The sequence below is a fragment of the Ursus maritimus genome, unplaced genomic scaffold (assembly GCF_017311325.1).
Source record: "Ursus maritimus isolate PB19 unplaced genomic scaffold, ASM1731132v1 scaffold_32, whole genome shotgun sequence".
Lineage (NCBI taxonomy): Eukaryota > Metazoa > Chordata > Mammalia > Carnivora > Ursidae > Ursus > Ursus maritimus.
In genome coordinates this window covers 9,397,792-9,418,786 of record NW_024425786.1, presented here as the reverse complement: position 1 = coordinate 9,418,786, position 20,995 = coordinate 9,397,792, and the positions used below count along the sequence as shown (strand labels likewise).

The following is a 20,995-nucleotide window of genomic DNA, read 5'->3' as shown; positions in this document are numbered from 1 at the left end:
AAGTCCTGGGAATTTACTGAGAAAACACTTGCACAATGTCAGGGCTTAATGCTTTGCAGGTGTCCATCATCCCTGAGCTGGTATTAGCTGGACACCTCAGCTACAATGACCAATTCTAAGGTCATTCAGACTTTGAGAAAGCTACGGTCAAAAAAACAAAGGAAACCAGATGGCAAAAATGTACTTACTCCATCAACCTGACTCAGATCAAACAGTAGCTGACACCTAGGTGGACAGCAAATGACTCAAATAAGGTCATGTGGCTCAATCATGTATTTTATTTTAATTCTGAATGATGGAAAGAAAAGAGCTAAAGGGCCATGGGATATGGCAGAAAGGGGGTGTTGTCAGATGGAGCAGGGGTTCATTGCGTAGCACCTGGCCAACCACATGGCCTTGATCCTAACTGGAAAGAGATAGGAAGTGAGCATTGTTATTAATGACTCTAGGCCTCTGTTTCCTCATCTGTAAAATGGGTTTAAGAATACCTACTTTGTAGAATTCATGTGAGGAACAAACATGAGTGTGTTGGGGGGTGCATAGCTGGTGTATTAAATTAAAAATATTCAGATCATGACCTGCTGAATGAGGAGACACGAGGCACCCACGTGGGATTGGCAAGTGGCTCCATCAGCATCCCAGCTCCCACCCTGGAGAAGTGGAAACCCGGGGTCATTTTGATTGAAGGTGCAATTTCAATACGCTCACACAAAAGTAATAAACTCACAAGATTTATTGCTTACAGATCCCAGAAATGGGGTTGGTGGGGTGCAATAAGCTGAGGGAAGGGCAGTCCTCTGTCTCAGGTCTCAAACGAGCAGGAGAGAGAGCAGGGTAGCAAGTACCTGCTACCGATAAGGTGGTTGGGGCAGAGGTCACTCACTTCTTGTGGGCTTGACCCCCAAATGGTTATTTATAGGGTGCCCTGAGAAAAGTAAAGTGGGAACTTATGGCAAGAATCCTAAGCTTGAGGTTCTTAACTACCTGTCCAGACTGAGGGTGTGAGCAGGGTTGTCATGCTGTAAAATGCCTGGCAGCAACTCAAAAGAGCTGTTTTCTGGGGCGCCTGGGTAGCACAGTCGTTAAGCGTCTGCCTTTGGCTCAGGGCGTGATCCCGGCGTTAAGGGATCGAGCCCCACATCAGGCTCCTCCGCTGGGAGCCTGCCTTCTTCCTCTCCCACTCCCCCGCTTGTGTTCCCTCTCTGGCTGGCTGTCTCTCTGTCAAATAAATAAATAAAATCTTAAAAAAAAAAAAAAGAGCTGTTTTCTTATCACAGGGAGATGGAAATTTAAATCCAGAGGCTCTTCCAGCCCCGAAAATGCAACCAACTCCTCTCCTCTGGGCGTGGTCTTCCGGTGGCTCCCACACTTCTCGCCACCCCACAGTAGAAAAGCTAACCACCCAAGTTCCCACAAGGTCAGCCCAGTCCTTCTACCTATGTCCAGAGACAGGGTGAAACAATGAAGACCATACTCCAGGACAGGAGCCTACTCTAGACTCAACTCAGAGGCCTATTCTAGAAGAGACCATGCTCCTCAGATCCCAGGATTGTCCAACAGCTGAGGTGCTTCCAGTGAGTGGTTCCTATCTCTCCAACAAAGACACCTGCTGGTCTTCTGCTGTGAATGGATCCAGAAGCCACCAAATGGGATTCCTTTCTGCCCCATGTTTCAGCACGAACATTCAACTGAAAGCAAGTTAAGGACATGCCTGGGGGCCTCTGTGCAGTAGACTTGGATCTTGGCCTATAAAAGCCGTTAGCCAACCAGGAGCAGAGCCTCCTGAAGACCAGGTAGGGCCAGCCTGGGAACCTGGGCCTGCCCTTTCATGGGAATGTTTATTCCTCAGGGACAGGTGGTCAACTTGCCTAGTGGTCCTTAACATCTCTTGCCACTTCCAAGTACTCTGATTCAGGGTTCATTTAGCTTCTGTAGTAGCATAAGCATTGATGTCCACCTGGCAGAGTAAGCATCAATGTCTACTGCAGAAAAGTAAGCTTTGATGTGAGGAAAGTACTCCCTCCCTCTCTCATGCTCAGTCCAAGCACCTGGTGGAACTGACTCCATCCTCCACTCCAAGGCTGGCATGGGAAATGGTTGGTCAAAACATTACATCCCCTAGGTTGTGGCATATGGACATACTACTCAGAAACCCAATGGACCCATTGAGTTACAATGTGGTTTCTGCTGGGCTGGCTGAGAATGAGGCACATGACTCTTGAGAATGTGAGTGTGGAGCTGCTCAGGGCCACCATATGCAGAGATGAAGGGGCAGTCTGTGCAGCAGATCACAGAATGGAGGAAAGAAGAGAATGCAGCTAGTGGCATTGTTTGAGCTCCTGGATCAAACGATACCTGATTTATCCTTGGAATTCATAGCTACCAATACATTCTTTCTCTGATTTAGGCCAATCTGAGCTGGTTCTGTGTCTTAAAACAGAAAAAGGTTTTGCTAACACATCTTCAGTCCTTTCGGCCCCTTTGACTCCAAAAGCTCCCGAATTCCCCCCATCAGGTGTCTTCATCGCCACTAGGGGCCAGCCACTACAGAAAACTTAGCCATTCTGTTCTAACTCTTCCAGCCTAGAAAGTTGAAACTCTGAGTTCAGAGGCAGAGGAACAGCAGGGAAAATGTCACTGTGTACCCAGAGGAGGAGAATGACAGCAGTTTCTCCACCTCCACCCAGCAGTCTAGAACATCAGAGCCCCGTTCTCCAAGCTAGATTGAAGAAAGCCCATGGGATTACACGTGATGTGTCCCTGTTTCATTCCAAGGTCAGCCAAGTGGACACTCCTGCTACCCACAGCCTAGACCAGCCTGAACTCTCCCTCCGGGAAGCCAGAGGCAGCACCTGCATGACCATTCACTCTCAGATGACCACTGCAGATCGTCAGCTCAAATTTCCCCAGTGGTGAATATGAGCACAGCGCCACCCTCCCCCCAAACCTATCTCTCGTACTGCTCTCCCTTCAGACATCAGAAACATTCATTCTGCAGTTCTAGAACCTGAAGCAAGAAGGACAAGGCAACCTCAACACCCTCCCTAGCCCCACTCAGCATCACCTACATCACAAGAGAGAGCCCGATTGGGGAACCAGATGGCGGTGCCGTGCATACTCTCGTAGCTCTACCAGGAAGGAAAGATGGTCACAACCCCTTTAGAAAATGAACCATGGCATCCAGAATCCTCATGGAGCAGGGAAAGTGCAAACAGCCCATATCTAAGGTGCTAAGCACCCCATGGAAACCATCCTCCATGTGGTGCCAAGTCACCGGGACTCCCAGGTCCTCCAACCGCTTCTTGTACAACAGTGAATCGTCCCGGAGAAGGTCATACTCACAGCTCACAATGAAAGTTTCGGGGAGCTGAGACACGACTTCATCTTCTGCAATCAGGGGTGAGTTTATTGAATCCAGAGCAAGGCTTGTCTCCAGATAGGCAGACTCATTCAGGGGCTCAGAGTTCTTCGGCTCGTAGGGTCTCTTCTTAAACCTCTCTGGGATGTTTTCTGCACCCAACCACTTTCTATACTTTTCCCAGAATTCAGCAGGCAAATGGGCGCCTTTCATGATGGTGCTTTTCCAGGAGGGATTGATGTCCAGGACAGTACTCCAACAGTGGAAGAAGAAGTCTCGACTGGCCAGTGGGACATTCTTGTTCTGCTGATAGGAGGGGAGCTGAAAATCCACACCTTGGAGACTGGCATAGATCAGGATCTGAGCACGGATCTTGGGGAGATCTGGACAGCTCAAATATCTCTGACAAATGACCGCTGCCACTCCCCCTCCCACACTGTCTCCACAGACCACGACCCGATCTGGATCCACCCCGTACTTATTCAGTGACTTCAGGAAGTGGATGGTGGCTGCAATGCAGTCCCTTAGCGCCACCGGGAATTTATGCTGGGGCAACTTGCGGTATCTAAAGAGGAATCAAGGAACACAGTTCACACCCAGCAACACTGGGTGTTCACACTAGCAAAGCCAAAAATACCTGTGTCTAGCACGCTTTAGGCCAAATTTCTTCCATTAACTTCTCTTTCTGAAGCCTGAGCAGGTGAAGTTAAGGTATGAGGCTTAAGGGAAGTGTAGACGCGAAGCCCACCATGCCTGGCGTGTAGGTTCAGTGAGTGGTGGCTACTATTCCCTCTGTGTCAATGCCCCTTCGGGGGACAGGCTATGACCACAAGAGCCCCATCATTCACCTAGTCCTCAACAATTTAGCAATTACCAACACAAACCCCATCTTTCTGAAACTCCCTGCTGCTGCGTCCTTGACTCACACTTGTCCCCTCTTCTTATGATTCCTTGATGAGCAACTCCAGATTTGCCTGGGTTTCAATTCTACTGAATCCTGCCACGCTCCCAGGTTTTGTGCGAGGATCTTATAGATGTAAATATGGCCCGGGGACAGCAGTGAACATGCGGGTCTCCTCCAGTACAGCCATGTCCACTCTGGACCATCACTGCCCTGCCGGTGAGCCAGGCGAGCAGGCGAGGGCCTGAGCTCCATGCTTAGGTTCCTGCCACGCAGGCATACCAGCCCGGCATGCTAGACCTCCCCATTTTTCAAGAGATTCCAAAAATCTGGGTGTTGTGAGAAATGTTACCATTTCAAATTAAATGCATATATGGAATCAACAAACTTTTGCCAACCATTTCCATTCTGCTGTCTCCTATTTTTAAGCTACCCTGAGTTCATGCTGGGACAGCAATGTTTCAACTCTAAAACCTTGTCTACCATGGATTCATAAAATAATTTTCTTGCAGAGATTTGCTGGTATATTATACCGACAACATCTTGGTTCAGCACGACCAGAGCTGAGGGGAGTATTCGTGGTTAATGCTTGGATTAAGATTTCCCTACTGCAGAAATGGTTTTGGAGCTGAGAATTATAAAGTGAGTGGTTGGTTTCTCTGGGTCCCTCTCCCTCATCCAGGACCAATTTTTGTATTTTTCACTCTTACTCAACCAGTTGTGCCACAAGGAAGCTGGGAAATGGCATTCCCGCTAAGACCCCGGCAATTGGTATATCTCTGACACGGGCATTGAAACAAAGCTGCAGGAAAGATTAATCAGGAGGAAGCACCCTGCTCCTGTGGGACGCAGTGTCAGATGGCAGGGGCGGGAGGATGAGGCCACACCACCACAGGGACAGTTGGTCATGTGTATTCAGTTCGCCTGATGTGGAGGCTCAGGGAGGGGCCACGCCAGGTCTCTCCTGCCCCACGTCCTCTAACCCCTCCTTGAGGTTCCAAACTGGGAGGGCGACTCTGAAGATCAGTTAGAAGAGAGTGGCTTTTTATTCTTCTCGCTTCCTGGGGCAGATCTCACCAGAGTGGACCCCCCTCTCGGAAGTGCTTGGGAATGCTGTGGCAATGTTCGAGCTTGTCCAGTTTACCACGCAGGGCACCGTGGCATTTCATGGAAGGAGGTGCTGAGTATCTGGCACATGAGGGCTATTCTGCTCAGTGAAGTATGTTCCACCCAGCAAGGCTCAGGTGCGTAAAGCTCTGAACCTGCTCTCCCTAACAGAGACCTCTCCCCACACAGCTTCCAGATGACAGGGGGCCCGAGGGCCACCCACGGGAAGGAGTGTCGTTCTCTGCCTCTCTCTCTATCTCTCCTTTACTCCCCTCACAGCTGCTCAGAGCCCATCCCCTGCCCCAGTGTCCCCGTGTCCTGGTGGCCCTTCATCTCCCCGCCTGCTCCCAGTGCTGCCTCCCACCCCATTACCCAGCACCACCTCCTCTTTCTTGTACTCACCCAACTGCTAGAACCACCGAGTCACTCTTCTTGGACAGATGACAGCATATGGCGTTGTGGGTTCCTAGAAAATAAAAGGGTTTTAACACTCACTAGGATGGTTAGTGGCTTCCTTTGACAGCCATGGGCTGCCCTTTCTCTCTGTCAACCACCATGGACAGAGAACTGGGCTTGATCCTAATGACGTTTTGCAGACTTTCTTCGGGCTGTGCAGCACTTTCTAGAATTTCTCCTTGGAGGTCCTGTCTGAACAGCTTCGTCTAAGAGTCCCCTCCCCCCATGGACTCTGCAATTAATTCAAAATATCTGAGATGCTGTTTGGCCATAGGGCACAGTGGTTTGGGGTGTGAGCTCTGGATTCAGACCAGAGTTCACATCCTGACTTTGCCTCCTTTTCGCTCCAGCTGAGGTAGCCCAGGGCAAATGTCTTCCCCTCCCTGAGGCTTGACTGCCGCACCTGTAAAACGGGCACGATGAGAACAACAGGAATGTATGGGGGTTAATGAGATCACACACGTAAAGGGTCGCTACAGTGCCTGCCGTGTAAATATTAATAATATTATATAATATCCATTGACTGTTAATGCCATTCATTATGCCGACCGAACCAAAACCACGGCTGCACGAAATCCCTTATTTTCCCGAGGCTACTGCCGTGGGCCTCTGGCATTCCACAGCTCAGAAGGCAGGGCTGAAACCAAATAAAAGTGTTTTTCCCCTCAAATTCATGAGGCACCAGTGTGGGGGAGGTAAGATAATAAAATCGTCTCAATTTTGAGATTTTTCTCTCATTAACTCTCCTCAAATTTTCGGTTCTCCTGTCTGTACCGGAATTTGTCTCAGGCAATATCTGGCATGAAACAAAAGGGTGTGTTTCTGGTTTTGTTTTTGTTTTTTTAACTTTTAAAAAAATCCTGATTTCCAACTAAACGGAGGTGGTAGTTGTTGAACACGGGGAGTTAGTAAATGCCACAGAATTGTACAGTTTAAGGTGGTTAATTTGGGGGCCTGGGTGCCTCAGTCGGTTGGGCGTCTGCCTTCTGCTCAGGTCATGATCTTGGGGTCCTGGGATCGAGCCCCGCGATGGCCTCCCTGCTCAGCGAGGAGTCTGCTTCTCCCTCTGCTTCTGCCTCTCCCCCTGCTTGTGCTCTCTGTCTCTCTCTCTGCCAGATAAATAAATAAGATCTTAAAAAAGAGTGATTAATTTTATGTGGTGTGAATTCCTTGTATATCCATATATATACATCGATAGCACACATAGGTAAATATATATATGAATATATATACATATATATATATTTTTTCCGTATATAGGTCACCTCACTTCCAGAAAGAGGTCCAAACATTCCATATCTTTGCCACCAGCCTGCTCCGGCACCCGCTAACCCTCTGATCGTGCCCTGGCCTGTAGCGGCGTATAGACTGATCCAGGAAGGTGATGGGAGGGTCACCTCTCGCTGGAAGGCAGGCGCCCACCCAGCTCTGCTCGGACGCTGTCCCACGACAGGCGGGGGTCTGAGGGAAGGACTCTTACTCAGGCTCCCTAAGAGCATGCCGCCACCGTGGTAGAACACAATGCCGAGCCTGGGGGTGCAGGAGGACACCTTGGGCTGGTACAGCTTCACAGGGATAGTCCCGTAGCGGAGATCTGTGACCACAACATCCGGGTCCTCCTTGAGTGGCACCAGATCATGCATGAAACGGACAAACTGGGGCATCGAGCAGATTCCCAGTTTCTCAAAAATCATGCCCTGTTGATGAGAGAAGAGGAAATGAGGCGGGAAGGTTTTCAGTGTGAGCCACACTGGAGTCCCGCCACCGCCCATGCCCCCCAGGGGAGTGGCTGGCGGGCAGACTGGACCACGGCCCTGCTCCACCCTGTGTTCCCCCATGACCCCTGCGGTAGATGCACCCCACCCCGGCCCACACTGCCCCTCTCCTCCTCTCTCCTCAGACACCTGGCCCCCAGCCCCATAAACCAGGCTTCTGGCCACCCCGCAAGGGTTCCTCTAACCCAGAACACCCCCCACTGTGGCCTGGACATGACCCCTCTTCCCAAAGATGCCCTCCTGGACCAGCCTAGCCAACGTGGCCATTGCTATTAGGACCTGATAACTGCATTGTGGTTATGTTTTTTAAAAGGTGGGGGGTAAAGATGCAAATGTAGTGATCCGAAGAGGCACCTGCACCCCAAAATTTATAGCAGCAGTGTCCACAAGAGCCAAACTATGGAAAGAGCCCAGATGTCCATCAACAGATGAATGGATAAAGAAGATGTGGTCTATATATACAATGGAATATTACTCAACCATCAAAAATGAAATCTTGCCATTTACAACCATGTGGATGGAACTAGAGGGTATTATGCTAAGTGAAATAACTCCAAAAGAGAAAGACAATTATCTATGATTTCACTCATATGTGGAATTTGAGAAACAAAACAGGATCATAGGGGAAGAGAGGGGAAAATAAAACAAGATGTAATCAGAGAGGGAGACAAACCATAAGAGACTCTTAATCATAGGGAATGAACTGAGGGTTGCTGGAGGGGAGGGCGGTGGGGGGATGGGGTAACTGAGGGATGGGCATTAAGGAAGGCATGTGATGTAATGAGCGCTGGGTATAAGACTGATGAATCATGGACTTCTACCTCTAAAATCAATAATACACTATATGTTCATTAATTGAACTTAAATTTTTAAAAAGATACAAAGTAAAAAAATAAATAAAAATAAAAATAAATAAAAGGTGAGGGGTTCTTGTCTTTTAGAGATACCTACTGAAACTTTTTGGATAAAATATGGTACCCAAGATCTGCTTCCTAGGAAATGAGAAGGGGGGAAAGCGGGATCACAGGGGAAATAAGATTGGCCAGGAGTCAGCACTCAGTGCTGGGGGGTGGGAACACAGGGCGTCTTTATGGTATTCTGTCTCCTATGTCTGGAAGTCTGCATAATAAGCAATTAAAGTAAACAAAGCAGGCTCTCCCCGGGCACCCTCTTCCTAGTGGCTCTACGCCAAGGCCATTTAGGCTTTCAGTGATGCCTATGGACCTTGAGGCTGAATGTTTCCAACACATAAAATAAAAGTAATGCTCGTGCTTCCTTATTAGCACACAGAATAGCAAGACCTAGTGGCCTATTTAACACTATTACAACTTCAGAGAAACGAGGCACACACACAGTTTCTCACAACATCTGCGAGAAATGTCATCTGCTCTGATAATAGTCTTGGTGACAAAGTCTCAGGTCCTGCTGTCACGACTGTGGTTTGTCACTTCTGTCCCTAATGGAAGGGAATACCACTTTTCCTTTGGACACAAGCGAAAATGGAGTGATTTCTACCTCCCCCCATATTCAGGGACTCCTTGCCTTCTGTTGCTGTTGTGGATTCAGGGAACCCCAGATTCAGAAGCCCCACCATACCCTCCTGCCCTGTTCTACTTTCTTCATAGCACCTGCCGCTGTGTAAATCAATTTACTTCCAGTGGGTTGGCTTGTTTCTGTCTCCCCATACTGCCGGGACAGCATGACCATCCAGAAGGCAGACTCTCTCTGGGACGTCCTTTCTCTCGTCCATCATTGATCCCAGAGCTGGGACTGGTGGGTAACATATAGTAGTCACATGACCCATCTTCGTAGAAAAAACCAAATCACAAATAGCAGTAAGACGAATACTTATTGAGGGTTTCTTCTGCCCCAAGCATTGCAAGCTGTGCTCGGGATGGCTTACCTCCTTAGAGCCCATGCTACGAAGTCTAGACTGTTATTTCCCCCTCTTGTGCAGATGAGGAAACGGAGTCACCATATTTGGGAACCCGGACTACCCAACTATGAGAGTCAAGGGCAAACCACAGGAAAAGCACAGGACGTATCATCGGGTTTTGCAAAAGCTGGCCCTGAAGGTAGGAAACCTTCAGCCTGTGGGTTCTTCTCCAGGATGGATCCCTCATGAGAACAGGTGTTTGTGATCACTTTCCGTTATGTAAGAGACTTAACACTCCTTCTCTGTGTTCCATTTATCAGCCCTCTGGAAAAGCACCACCAATCCCCATGGGCAACTTGGACACAAGTCTCCCCATGATCCATTTATATCAGTTTTATTAAATTCGCACACCAGGAACAATGAGCAGAATCTGACGATACTACATAGCTGTCCATCTCTCCAAAGTAACAAAAAACACATCTCTCTCTCTAAAGTCACATTCTGTAGTTTTGCTCATCAGTACTAATTTACTAATCGGCCATGTGTCTCTTCATTGCTGGCTGGTTCTAGCTAGCTGGCAGGTAGTAACGGGCGCTCCAGATTCAGAAAAACTCATTCCCCACCTCACAGCATCACTCCGTGTGCTGGGAAGTAAGTCAGTCTGGAGGCAGGGGAGGGGGACTAGTGCAGGGCTTTTTTGGAGGAAGTAAATTGTTTTTTCATCTCGTGGCTCCGAGCCCAGCTCAGCGTGAGCAGCACCATGAAGAGGTTGCAAACCTCTTGGCTAATACGTTACCCAACAGGGATCACTCCAATTTGAGAATAATATACTGTCAGCCTCTACGGCCATGACGGTAGCACAAATGCAACTAGAGTCTTCTGATGTGTGTTTTCCCAACTCCCTCCTTCTTCCTCAGGAGGAGGGGACAAATAAAACACACCAACTCACCCAAGTCATCAACAGCTGGAAAAGGCAATGCAGGACCCGCAGTTTCACTGGGTGGCCGATGGCCGCAGGGATGTCCACAGTGAAGAAGTGGCTGCCAATGACCCACAGCCCAACCCCCACAGAGAACACGCAGGCTGCCTGGAGGAGAAGAAGGAGCGGGGCTACCATGGTGCTGTGTTCAACACAGAAGAGACTGAGAGGAGGCTGTGCTCAGTGCAGGCCACTAGGACAAGGTTTGGAGCCAACCACACTCCTCCACTTATACATCACACCCTGCCCTCCCCACCTCCCCATCTCCACAGCATTGGCCACACCAGGTGAGTCACAGACTCAGGTGAGGTGGCAGTTTGAGGACAGCGCCCATGCAGTGGAGAAAGAGGCTCACGCAGCCTGAGTCAGCTAGAAGTGAGGGCTCTGAAGTTCCAGCTTATATTTTACGGCACTGCTACTAGAAATAGCCCTGGAGATGTCACCATGGGCATCAGAAACACCATTCCCTCCAACGGTGCTTGGGGACACCACCCCCCCCCCAATTCCACTCTGGCCACACTTGTTATTCCTTAGTCTGCCAAGGAGGCCCCAGGGCATTTGCACTTGCAAGTCTCTGTGCAACCCTGTTTCCCCAGACAGTGGCTGAGCTCAACCCCTCCCCTACTGCAGGTCTCTGTTCAAATGTCACCTTCTGAGTGAGGCTGTGCTTGGCCACCTTATTTTAAAGTATAAGCCCCCACCAGCATCCCTATGCCCTTCCCCCCACCCCCACTTACTTACTTTGTCTTCCTGGTCTTTATTATCACCCAAAATACCACACACTTCACTTACTCCTTTATAGTCTGTGACATGTCACCTCTGTAAGCACAGGAATTTTTGTTTTGCTCCTTGCTTTATCCTCAGAGGCTAGATCAGGGTCTGGTACTTCGTAGGTGCTCAGCAAATGGCTGCTGAATGAAGGAACGAATAAACAAGCTTCGTCCTTCTCATCGTAAAGCAGGAAACAGGGAACTTACCTGCCTTTTCAGGTTAGGTCAGCGACTGATGTCAGTGTTCAACATCATCCCTAATGACAAAGTCTCACGTCCGTGGTAAGAATGTTCATGCCTGCCCTCTCTCCCCCTTCCCCCACGGTGGTGCCAGAGCAGTGGTTCTCAACAGGGCGATTCTACCCTCCGGGAGACATCTGGCAATGTCCAGAGACATCTGTGGTTGTCACAACCCGGGGGGTGGGGGCTGGGACTGGTATCTCCTGAGTAGGTCAGCGATGTTGCTCAAAGCCCGGCAACGCACACACAGCCCCCACATGAGAAGGTATCTGGTCCAGCAGGTCAGGAGGGCCCACGATGGACACCCTGCGTTAGTAAGACTTGCATTTGGAGCCGGGCTCTGCCCAAGCCAGCATTCTCATCGCGAACGAGTAACTTACACTCGCTGAGCCTCGGCTTCCAAGACCGTAAGATTGGGATGACAATAACTGCTTCTCCGTGTAGTTTCAGGGTGCATCTCTTCGAACCCAATGAAGTAGAACATTGTTTCATATTTCAGTGGCTATTTGGGTTTTTTTCCTTTACGGACTCACGCGCATTTATTTTGTGTGTTGATACCCTTTATCTATTTTGCTATTTTTGTCTGTCTTGTTGCGTTGACTTAAAAGGTACTTGCAGTGATCACATTGGGACAGATAGGGGCAACACTTACCGTGGCGAGCACTGAGTCATGTGTAGAATTGCTGAGTCACTGAGTTATGCCCCTGGAGCTAACAGGACACTGTATGTCAATTATACTTCAATAAAACATTTTTGAAAATATTTTAAGGATTTTTTTTCCTATTTGCCTCTTAACTTTGTTAATGCTGCTTTTCTGCATTGATGTTTCTCATTTTTATGCAGTGAGATCTCTCATCCATTCTCACGTCATGCTTCGAAAAATGCTTTCTACGGTTCGTGAAACCAGACGACAATGATTTTGAAAATAAAGAATTTTGGGGCTCCTGGGTGGCGCAGTCGTGAAGCGTCTGCCTTGGGCTCAGGGCATGATCCCAGCGTTCTGGGATCGAGCCCCACATCAGGCTCCTCCGCTGGGAGCCTGCTTCTTCCTCTCCCACTCCCCCTGCCTGTGTTCCCTCTCTCGCTGGCTGTCTCTGTCAAATAAATAAATAAAATCTTTTTTAAAAAAATGAAAATAAAGAATTTCTTTGTCAAAATATAAATATCTGAATTTCACCCAAAAAATGAAAACACAGATCGACCGATTACGAGGAGAGGGATTGGAGTCTGTTACCATTGAGGTTTACAAACACTTCACCTGGAAATCGTGCAAAATCACGGGGAGAATGAGGGAATGCGTACGTATAAACACTGAACCATTTTTTATTTCCTGGATAGATTAGGATAAGTAATGCCAGCTGCTCTAACAAATGACCCCTGTATCTCAGATTTTGCGGGAAGAAAGACATATTTCCCCCTCCCAACACAGACATCTGCATGTGTGGCGAACACCCACACCACTTGGTGATTATAGGATCCGTGTTTCTTTCCATCTGCTGCTCTGCCAGCCCCTAGGACCTCCACGATTCTCTGACCCTTGCCAGGAGCCTGACGAACATTATGCTTGTGGAGGAACCCCTGGGCCAGCCCGGGAAATACACCCCATTGGCCAGAACTCATTCACATGGCTCCACCTAAATGCACGGGACCCTGGGGAAGGCAAACAAACCTTCCACCTGCAGAGGATGAAAACGAAATGGAGTTTGGTGAATTCACGGGATCTTTCTGCCTTGCAGCCTTTTGTCCCCCAAGCAAGAGGAGATTTACTACAGGGAATTTGAAAACTGTTGGCAGGGTGGAGGGAGCCAGAGCGAGGGAGGGCAGGCTTGCAGGGAAAAGGGACCTGCCAGTGTCACAGGAAACCACTGCTGCTGGCTGATCTCTGGAACTGGAACGTCCACTGTCCCTCCAGAGGACACCTGGAAGCGTGGGCAAAACGTGGAGCCTTCCGTCTACTGGGGTTCATGAGCCCATGTTCAGCGGCCGCCCGAGAAGAATGATTTCTCTCCTAGCTGCCTTCCAAAGCTCACAGAACCCATTCTCCTGGGCCAACGGGAGCACCGTGGGCAAGAGAGCCTAGGAAATGCCACTGTCCTGTATCTGGCCCCGGACACAGGAGAGAGATTAGAACGGCAAGGAGGGTGCCGAGTGCCAGCATCTGGCCCATGGAATAAACACTAGTGTGATGGTGATGTTCAGACCCCCTTGAAGACCGACCACGGACTGCCAAGGAGTCCCAGCCCAAGGTCAGGTATCCCTGTTACGTCCCCTTGCCGTGTTGGTGCTCCTGTGCGCACATTAGGGAACTGCCAGCAGTCTTTTCCTTTGTATGTTTTGCTGTGATGCTATTTGGCACAGCACTATCCCTTTACGTTGCAAGTCGCCTGTATCCGTTTGCTGGGACTGCCCTAACCAAGGACCCCAGGCTGGGGGGCTTAGCCAACTGAAGTTTATAGTCTCCCAGTTCTGGGGGCTGGAAGTCCAAGGTATCTGCAGAGCTGGTTTGTTCTGTGGGCTGTGCGGGAAGGGTCTGTTCGGGCCCCTCTCCTTGGCCTGTGGATGGCTGTCTCCACATCGTCTTCCCTCCACTCATGTCTCTGTGGCCTGAGCTTTCCTTTTTGGTAAGGACTCTAGGTGTCTTGGATCGGGGTCCACTCTGATGACCTCATTTCAATGATCTCTGCAAAGGCCTTATTTCTAAATAAGGTCACATTCTGAGGTCCTGGGGGTGAGGTTCAGCATAGGAATTTAGGGGGCACCCAGCTGGCTCAGCAGCAGAGCATGGGACTCTTAATCTCAGGGTTGTGAGTTTGAGCCCCATGTTGGGTGTAAGGATTACCTAAAAATCTTAAATGTTCTAAAAAATTAAAAACTCACAGCAAATGAATTTAGAGGGACATAATTCAACCCATAACAGCACCTTTATCGACATTGAATGGTATTCTTTTACAACTTGATGTTTCCTGCCTTGAATCCTACTTGCCCAAAGACAGAAGCTAGAAAGTATTTGGGTGCACCTTTCCCCTGGGTAAAGCGATCTCTAGAAGAATAATACTCGGTGTTCCCTCTACTTCTACACTCACTCCTCCAAGGGGAGGAAAGTGGCTTTTGTGAATGGAGATCCTAAGAGAAGGACTTAGACATGCTCAGCTTGCTATGACATCTGCCTGCTGGGAGGGGGCATTCTGGTCTCTAGCCAGGGGTCGCCAGAGACACACGTGTGTATGTTCAGTGCTGCCTGGGACCGGGTTCCTAATATCACGCAGCACACTTGCCCACATACTTAAGCCACATGCTCTGAGAATCGGCTTTATCAGAAAGAAAGGTAATTATCAGTCAGGGTCCCAGCAGAAAACAGATGGCATACGCATGTTATAGACTGAAGGTTTGTGTCCACCTGGAATTCATATGTTGAATCCAATCCCCAGTGTGATGGTATTTGGAGGGAGGTCCTTTGGGAGGTGATTAGGTCATGAGGGTGGGGTCCACATGAATGGAATTAGTGCCCTTACAAGAGACCTCAGAGAGTTCCCTTGCCCCTGCTGCCATATAAGGACACAGAGAAAAGACAGCCGTCTAGGAACTGGGAAGTGCGTTCTCACACAGAATCTGCCGGCACCTTGATCTGGACTTCCCAGCCTTCAGAACCGTGAGAGATAAATTTCTCTTGTCTATACGTCCCCCAGTCTGTGATAATATTGTTACAGCAGCCTGAATGGACTAGACCCTCATATTAGGATAACTTGCAAAGACCCCCATAGGATAGCACAGCTGGTAACATCAGGCTCCGTTCTCCCTCCCCTCGGAACAAGGCTGCCTGGAGAGGGCTCCCTGTCAGCTGAGCTGAGGCTCACAGCTTACACGTGGCAATCCCACAGGGACAGAGCTGACTCCTCTGTCACTCTTCTTCCTCCCTAGGCTCTCATGTGGAGGTGCTCCCCTGCCCAGACCCTTCGAGAAAGCCAAGGGCAAAGGATACTATTGGCGGGCTCTATGCTTCCCAGGGCGCAGAGCAGGTGGAGGAAGGAAGGGAGGAACAATGTATTCGTGTCCCACTGCTGCTGTAACAAATTATTACCAACTTGGGGCTTAAAACAATACCAATTTATTCTCATACGGTTCTGGAGGCAGAAGGTCTAAAGTCAAGGTGTCGGCAAGGCTGAGTTCCTCTTAGAGGCTCCTACCCGTCTCCTTCCCTTTCCCAGCTTCTAGAGGTGCTTGTGCTCCTTGGCCCAGGGTCCCTTCCTGGCATCACTCTGACCTCTGCTTCTGTCATCCTACCTCCTTTGCTGATGCTGACCTCTCCTGTTTCCCTCTTAAATGGACCCTTAGGATGACATTGGGCCCACTTGGATAATCCAGGATAATCTCCCCACCTCAGAATCCTTAATCACACGAGCCAAGTCCCTTTTGCCACAGAAGGTAATATACTTGCAGGTGCTGGGGATTCGGATATTAGCGTCTCTGGGGGGAGTCCTGAAGGGGCAGCAGACCCCTACAAGCCCCCCTTGGCTTTGAGAAATAAGCATGTGAGATTTGCTTTTGCAAATGCAATCAATGTGTCTGCAAAAACTTTTTGGTCTACCAGTTACTGTCACCGATAGAACTCCCACTTAAAACTCTTCTTTTCAGGACACCATCTAAAAAGACTTAGTAGACTTCTCTCCTTACTCAAGAATTTCTCTAAGAATTATTTGCTTGGTGTTTGCCAGAAGTGGGGAATGCGGGGCAGGCAAAATGGGTGAAGGCGTCAAAAGGGACCCAAACTTCCAGTTACAAGATAAGTAAGGGATGAACTCTGAGGGATGTCACATGCCACGAGGACTCTGGTGAACAACACCGCACATTGAAAGTTGCTAAGAGACTAGTTGCTAGATTCTCGTCACAAGAAAAGGAAATAGAACTATGTGTGGTGACGGGTATTGACTAAACTTTTTGGGGTGATCATTTTGCGGTATCTATGCATACGTACGCCGAATCATTATGTTGTACACCTAAATCTAATGCAATGTTTGTATGTCCATTATATCTTTTTTTTTAAGATTTTTTTATTTATTTATTTGACAGAGAGACAGCCAGCGAGAGAGGGAACACAAGCAGGGGGAGTGGGAGAGGAAGAAGCAGGCTCCCAGCGGAGGAGCCTGATGTGGGGCTCGATCCCATAACGCCAGGATCACGCCCTGAGCCGAAGGCAGACGCTTAACCGCTGTGCCACCCAGGCGCCCCATGTATGTCCATTATATCTTAATAAAAAACAATTACCTGCCTCGAGTGTGACACGTTGTTGGCCCTTCTAGGGGACATACTTTTCTCCTCTTCTTCCAACTTCCGACCCGTGCCCGCTGCTGCGTCCATTTCACTTTGCCTTCACTGCACATGCTCTCGCTGTACGGGGTCACAAATCCTCTGTGAAAAGACCCGTCGGGAATCTCTAGCTTTGTTTTCCAGCTTCCAAGTGAATAAAAGGGGAAGGTCTGAAAAAATGACAAGAATCATCTTGCTTAGTACAGTTTCTGCCTTCAGAACTTGCTCCAAAAATGGACACCGAGGATGGCTTTGTCAGTTTCCCCACCTCTCACGTCGTGGAAGGGCTACTAATCCCTTAGGAAAACCCATGTGAGCTGCAAAGGGTAGAGGGGAAAGCAGTGAGGGTGGAGGGGCTGGGGGGACGGGGAGGTGGTGCACATTTGAAGGGGAAATGAGCTGAACGTTGTTTCCTGAAATCACATTCCTGGGCTGAAACTCTCAGGTGGAAGTCCCTGGAGCCGAACTGAGTCCCTGGCCAAGGGTTTTGAAGGACACCGTTGGGGGGAGGCCGACCTGAGGGTCTGCAGGGGCAGGAGGGCCGGCTGCACACGGAGGCTGCAAAAGCCGTATCAGGCCGCCTGACCCTTGGGGTCTCTTTCTCCGATGCAGGCAGATCTAAGGGGCCCCACTCAGGCACGTTGGTGCAGGGAGCCAGGTGGAAGGGCCCCCGCCCCAGACAGCGGACTGCACGTGAACTTGAACTCGGACCCGACGCCCGCAGCGCCGACTTCCGCTCCACGTGGCACCAACATGGCGCCGGACTTGGAGAAATGCGTCTCTATGTGTAATTCTTGTTTGCAGCGTCAGGAAGTGCATTCATTCCTTCATAAGTGTTCAGGGTGCGCGCTCCCCAAGCAGCGATCTGGGGAGAGCCTTCCTGGCTGAGGAAGCCCCCTGGGAAAAGAACGGGCCTCGTCTGTTTCAGGAGCCCCTCCTGCCTCAAGGACAGGTGAACAAGCTTTGAGCTGCTAAAGGCTGAGTCAACTTTCCAGACTCTGAAGTAAGTAATCCTGGCCGAATCTTCACAATAGCTTTGTTAATAATCCGTTTTAAGGTCACGATGGGCTCAATGTTAGACAGAATGGCAGACCGGCGAAGTGACCCTGCAGACACACTTAGAACCCTTTGGAATGTTCCTCTCCTTCCTGATCACTCATGGCTGGTGGCTGATTGTCAGTTGAAAGCGGGGATTCTTCATCTTTTTGTGCTGCAGACCTCTTTTCAGAATATTTTTAGTACTTTTTTTGGGGTAAAAACAATGTTTTTAATTAACTGCAAAACAGACCAAGTTTTACCAAGAAAATTAATTATAGTAAAATGGAGTTGTTGAGATGGTTTTTCAATTTCTGATATAGAAATATAAGTGCTTAAAAAAAAACAGTAAATAGCACGATCTAGTGGCAGATCTAGGAATGCCACATTTCAAAATAACGATGAACATACAAGATGTTTTGTAGTATTTGCCACAATGGAAATACATGAAAATATTTGTGATTTCTATTGGTGATTAAGACCCCTGTACAAGCAATATTACTGTGGCTTGTGGTCCACATTTCTGCCAGAAAAAAACAAAAAACAAAACAAAACAACAAAAAAAAAAGAAAACTAAATTTCAATGAGAGGTTCATGAAAATAACAATATTTCTTTCCCCAGTCAAGCTCATGACTCCTTGACTGCTAGCCAATGAGCCTCTGTTTGAAGGTACAATAGATAGTTCTGTTGAAAATACTTGAACTGCAAAATAAACTTTTGGTGTTTCCCAAAGATGAGGGACTATTTGATTTCATGTGCTCAGAGGAAGGAGGTTTTCCCACTAGATACCAGGTAGATACACTCCCCTCCCCATGTAGCCACAAGCTGGTTAGTAGCTTGACAGGTTCAGATCCTAATAGTCGATTCTGGGTTTAAAAGGCAATAAAGCAAAGTCATATTGGGAAACACGATTACTGGGCTGTCTGTGCTATTTCATATCGCAGAATAGCCGTATAAATCCAGAACAGATGAGAGCTCTTCAATGGTCCGCTTCTAATGTGCTCAAGTACAACTGGATATCAAGAAGTGTGGGTGGCAATACGGAGCATCCGTATTATACACCACTGATAACTCGGCACAACTGCTCTGAAAGACTGTTGGGAAGCGTCCACTAATTCTGAGCACATGCGTACCCTCTGAGCCAGCGGTTCTACTCCGAGGAATGGAGCCAACAGAAGTTGAACATGTGTGCTAAAAGACATGGACAGAAATGGTTATGGCGGCACCATTCATGATAGATGAAAACTGGAAACGATCCATCCCATCAAGAGGAGGGATGAATACATGACCATCTGTTCACACGATGGGGAACTAGAGCGCAAATACGGTGAACAAGCTACGAGGACGTGCAACAACGTAGATGAATCCCACCAGTGCTGAGCAACAGGAGCCAGACATGAGAGAGAACAGTTACGATTCCATTTTATGAAGTTCAAAAGCAGGAAAAATGAATCCAGTCTATGTCATGGTGACAGGACAAGGGCAGGGGAGAGGCTTCTGGGACACCGAAATGCTGTTTTTTGGTCTGGGTAATGGTTACCTGAATGTAGTTGGTGTGAAAACTCATCGAGCTGTATATTTATAATTTGTGCACTTTTTTCTAGATTTATTCTCTTTCAGTAACATTTTTTTTTTCAAAAAGACCAAGTTGAAAAAAGCCAGAATACAAGGCTATGTATTGGATGCTTCCATTCGTATGAAATAACCAGAGAGGGCAAGTTCCTAGAGACAGAAAGAAAATTAGCAGTTACCAATGACTGGAGGGGGAACAGAATGGAAATGTGCCTTAAGGTACAGGGTATCCTTTGGGTGGTGATGAAAATGTTCTGGAACTAAACAGTAGTGATCGTTACCCAATGTTGCAAATACACTGAATGCTGCTGAATTGCACAATTTAAAACGGTGACGTTTCATGTTGTGTATCTTTTACCACAATAAAAAAGACTGCTCTGAGAAAAGTGTTATTTTCCCCTTTTAGAGATAAGAAAACCAAAGCTGGTAGCAGATAAAAAACTTGCTCAAAGTTGGACCGTGAATCTGCAGGGTCAGAATTCACCCAGGTCTGGCTGGCTTCAGTGTCTTTCTCTTTCCCCCAGGGTGATTTGGCTCAAACTGTCATGGGCACATGAATCACCTGGGAATCTGGTTAAACATGCAGATTCTGATTCAGTAGGTCTGCAAGGGGCCCCAGGCTGTATATTTCCTTTTTTTTTAAGTCAACTAGCCAACATACAGTACATCATTAGTTTCTGATATAATGCTCAATGATTCATCATTTGCGTATAACATCCAGTACTCATTACATCAAGTGCCCTCCTTAATGCCCATCACCCAGTTATTCCGTCCCCCCACCTACCTCCCTCCCCTCCAGCAACCCTCAGCTTGTTTCCCAGAGTCAAGAGTTTCTCATGGTTTGTCTCCCTCTCTGATTTCTTCACATTCAGTTTTCCCTCCCTTCCTCTATGATCCAAGACACCTGTAAGACTCCCTCCTCCATTGATCATAGGTGAGGTCCTTGGTACCAAAAGAGGTTATGGTGGAAGAAAAGGGAAAACCTCCAACTCCAGCACTTGGGTGGGTATAGACAGTGGTGAGGCTCAGTGTTATTACTGATGTATCTAGCAAACATGGGCCCATGTAAAAACTTATGCGGACAGTGCTGGCATGCGGTATCAAGACTCTCTTCCCTTTCCCTGTGAGCAGAGAAAGTGGTATGGGCTAAGCAAGGACAACGTTCTTTTTTTTTAATATTTTATTTTTAAAAAATAATCTCTATACCCAACATGGGGCTCGAACTCACAACCTGGAGATCAAGAGTCACACACTCTACCAACCAAGCTGGCCAGCACCTCTAGGGCAAGGTTCTTTGTAAAAGTGGGAATGATACATAAGCTCACCAAAGAAAGAGTGTATAGTAAGGTGTCCGGCTTCAAGAATGCAGTTTGCATATGCCAGATGGCATCCAGAGGCTCCCAAGACAGCCTTGGCCCTGAGAGCCTGCCTCTTGGTAGGCCGGGATCTGATTTTGGAATTCAGATTAAAGACTTGAGCCCAAACAACATCCACCCAGCCCCCCAGAGCCCACACTCTCCCACATGGCCTCCCTCTTCCCTCTTCCCCATCTCCTTTTCCAATCACCTCCCCTAAAATCTGCCTTTCGTCCAGCCGATGGGTAGCTGACTTGAGGCAAGAG

The 20,995-nt window shown here is 48.4% G+C and overlaps 1 protein-coding gene across 1 annotated transcript; it reads right to left on the bottom strand.

Moving 5' to 3' along the window:
* Positions 1 to 3,148: 3,148 nt before the first annotated feature.
* AADACL3 (arylacetamide deacetylase like 3) lies at positions 3,149 to 10,758 on the bottom strand. Its single transcript, XM_008694704.1, has 4 exons — positions 10,423 to 10,758; positions 7,303 to 7,519; positions 5,769 to 5,832; positions 3,149 to 3,923 (listed from the first exon to the last, which is right to left on the bottom strand). The coding sequence occupies exons 1-4, from the start codon at positions 10,588 to 10,590 to the stop codon at positions 3,149 to 3,151; spliced, it is 1,224 nt and encodes a 407-aa protein (XP_008692926.1). The 5' UTR covers positions 10,591 to 10,758.
* Positions 10,759 to 20,995: the final 10,237 nt, after the last annotated feature.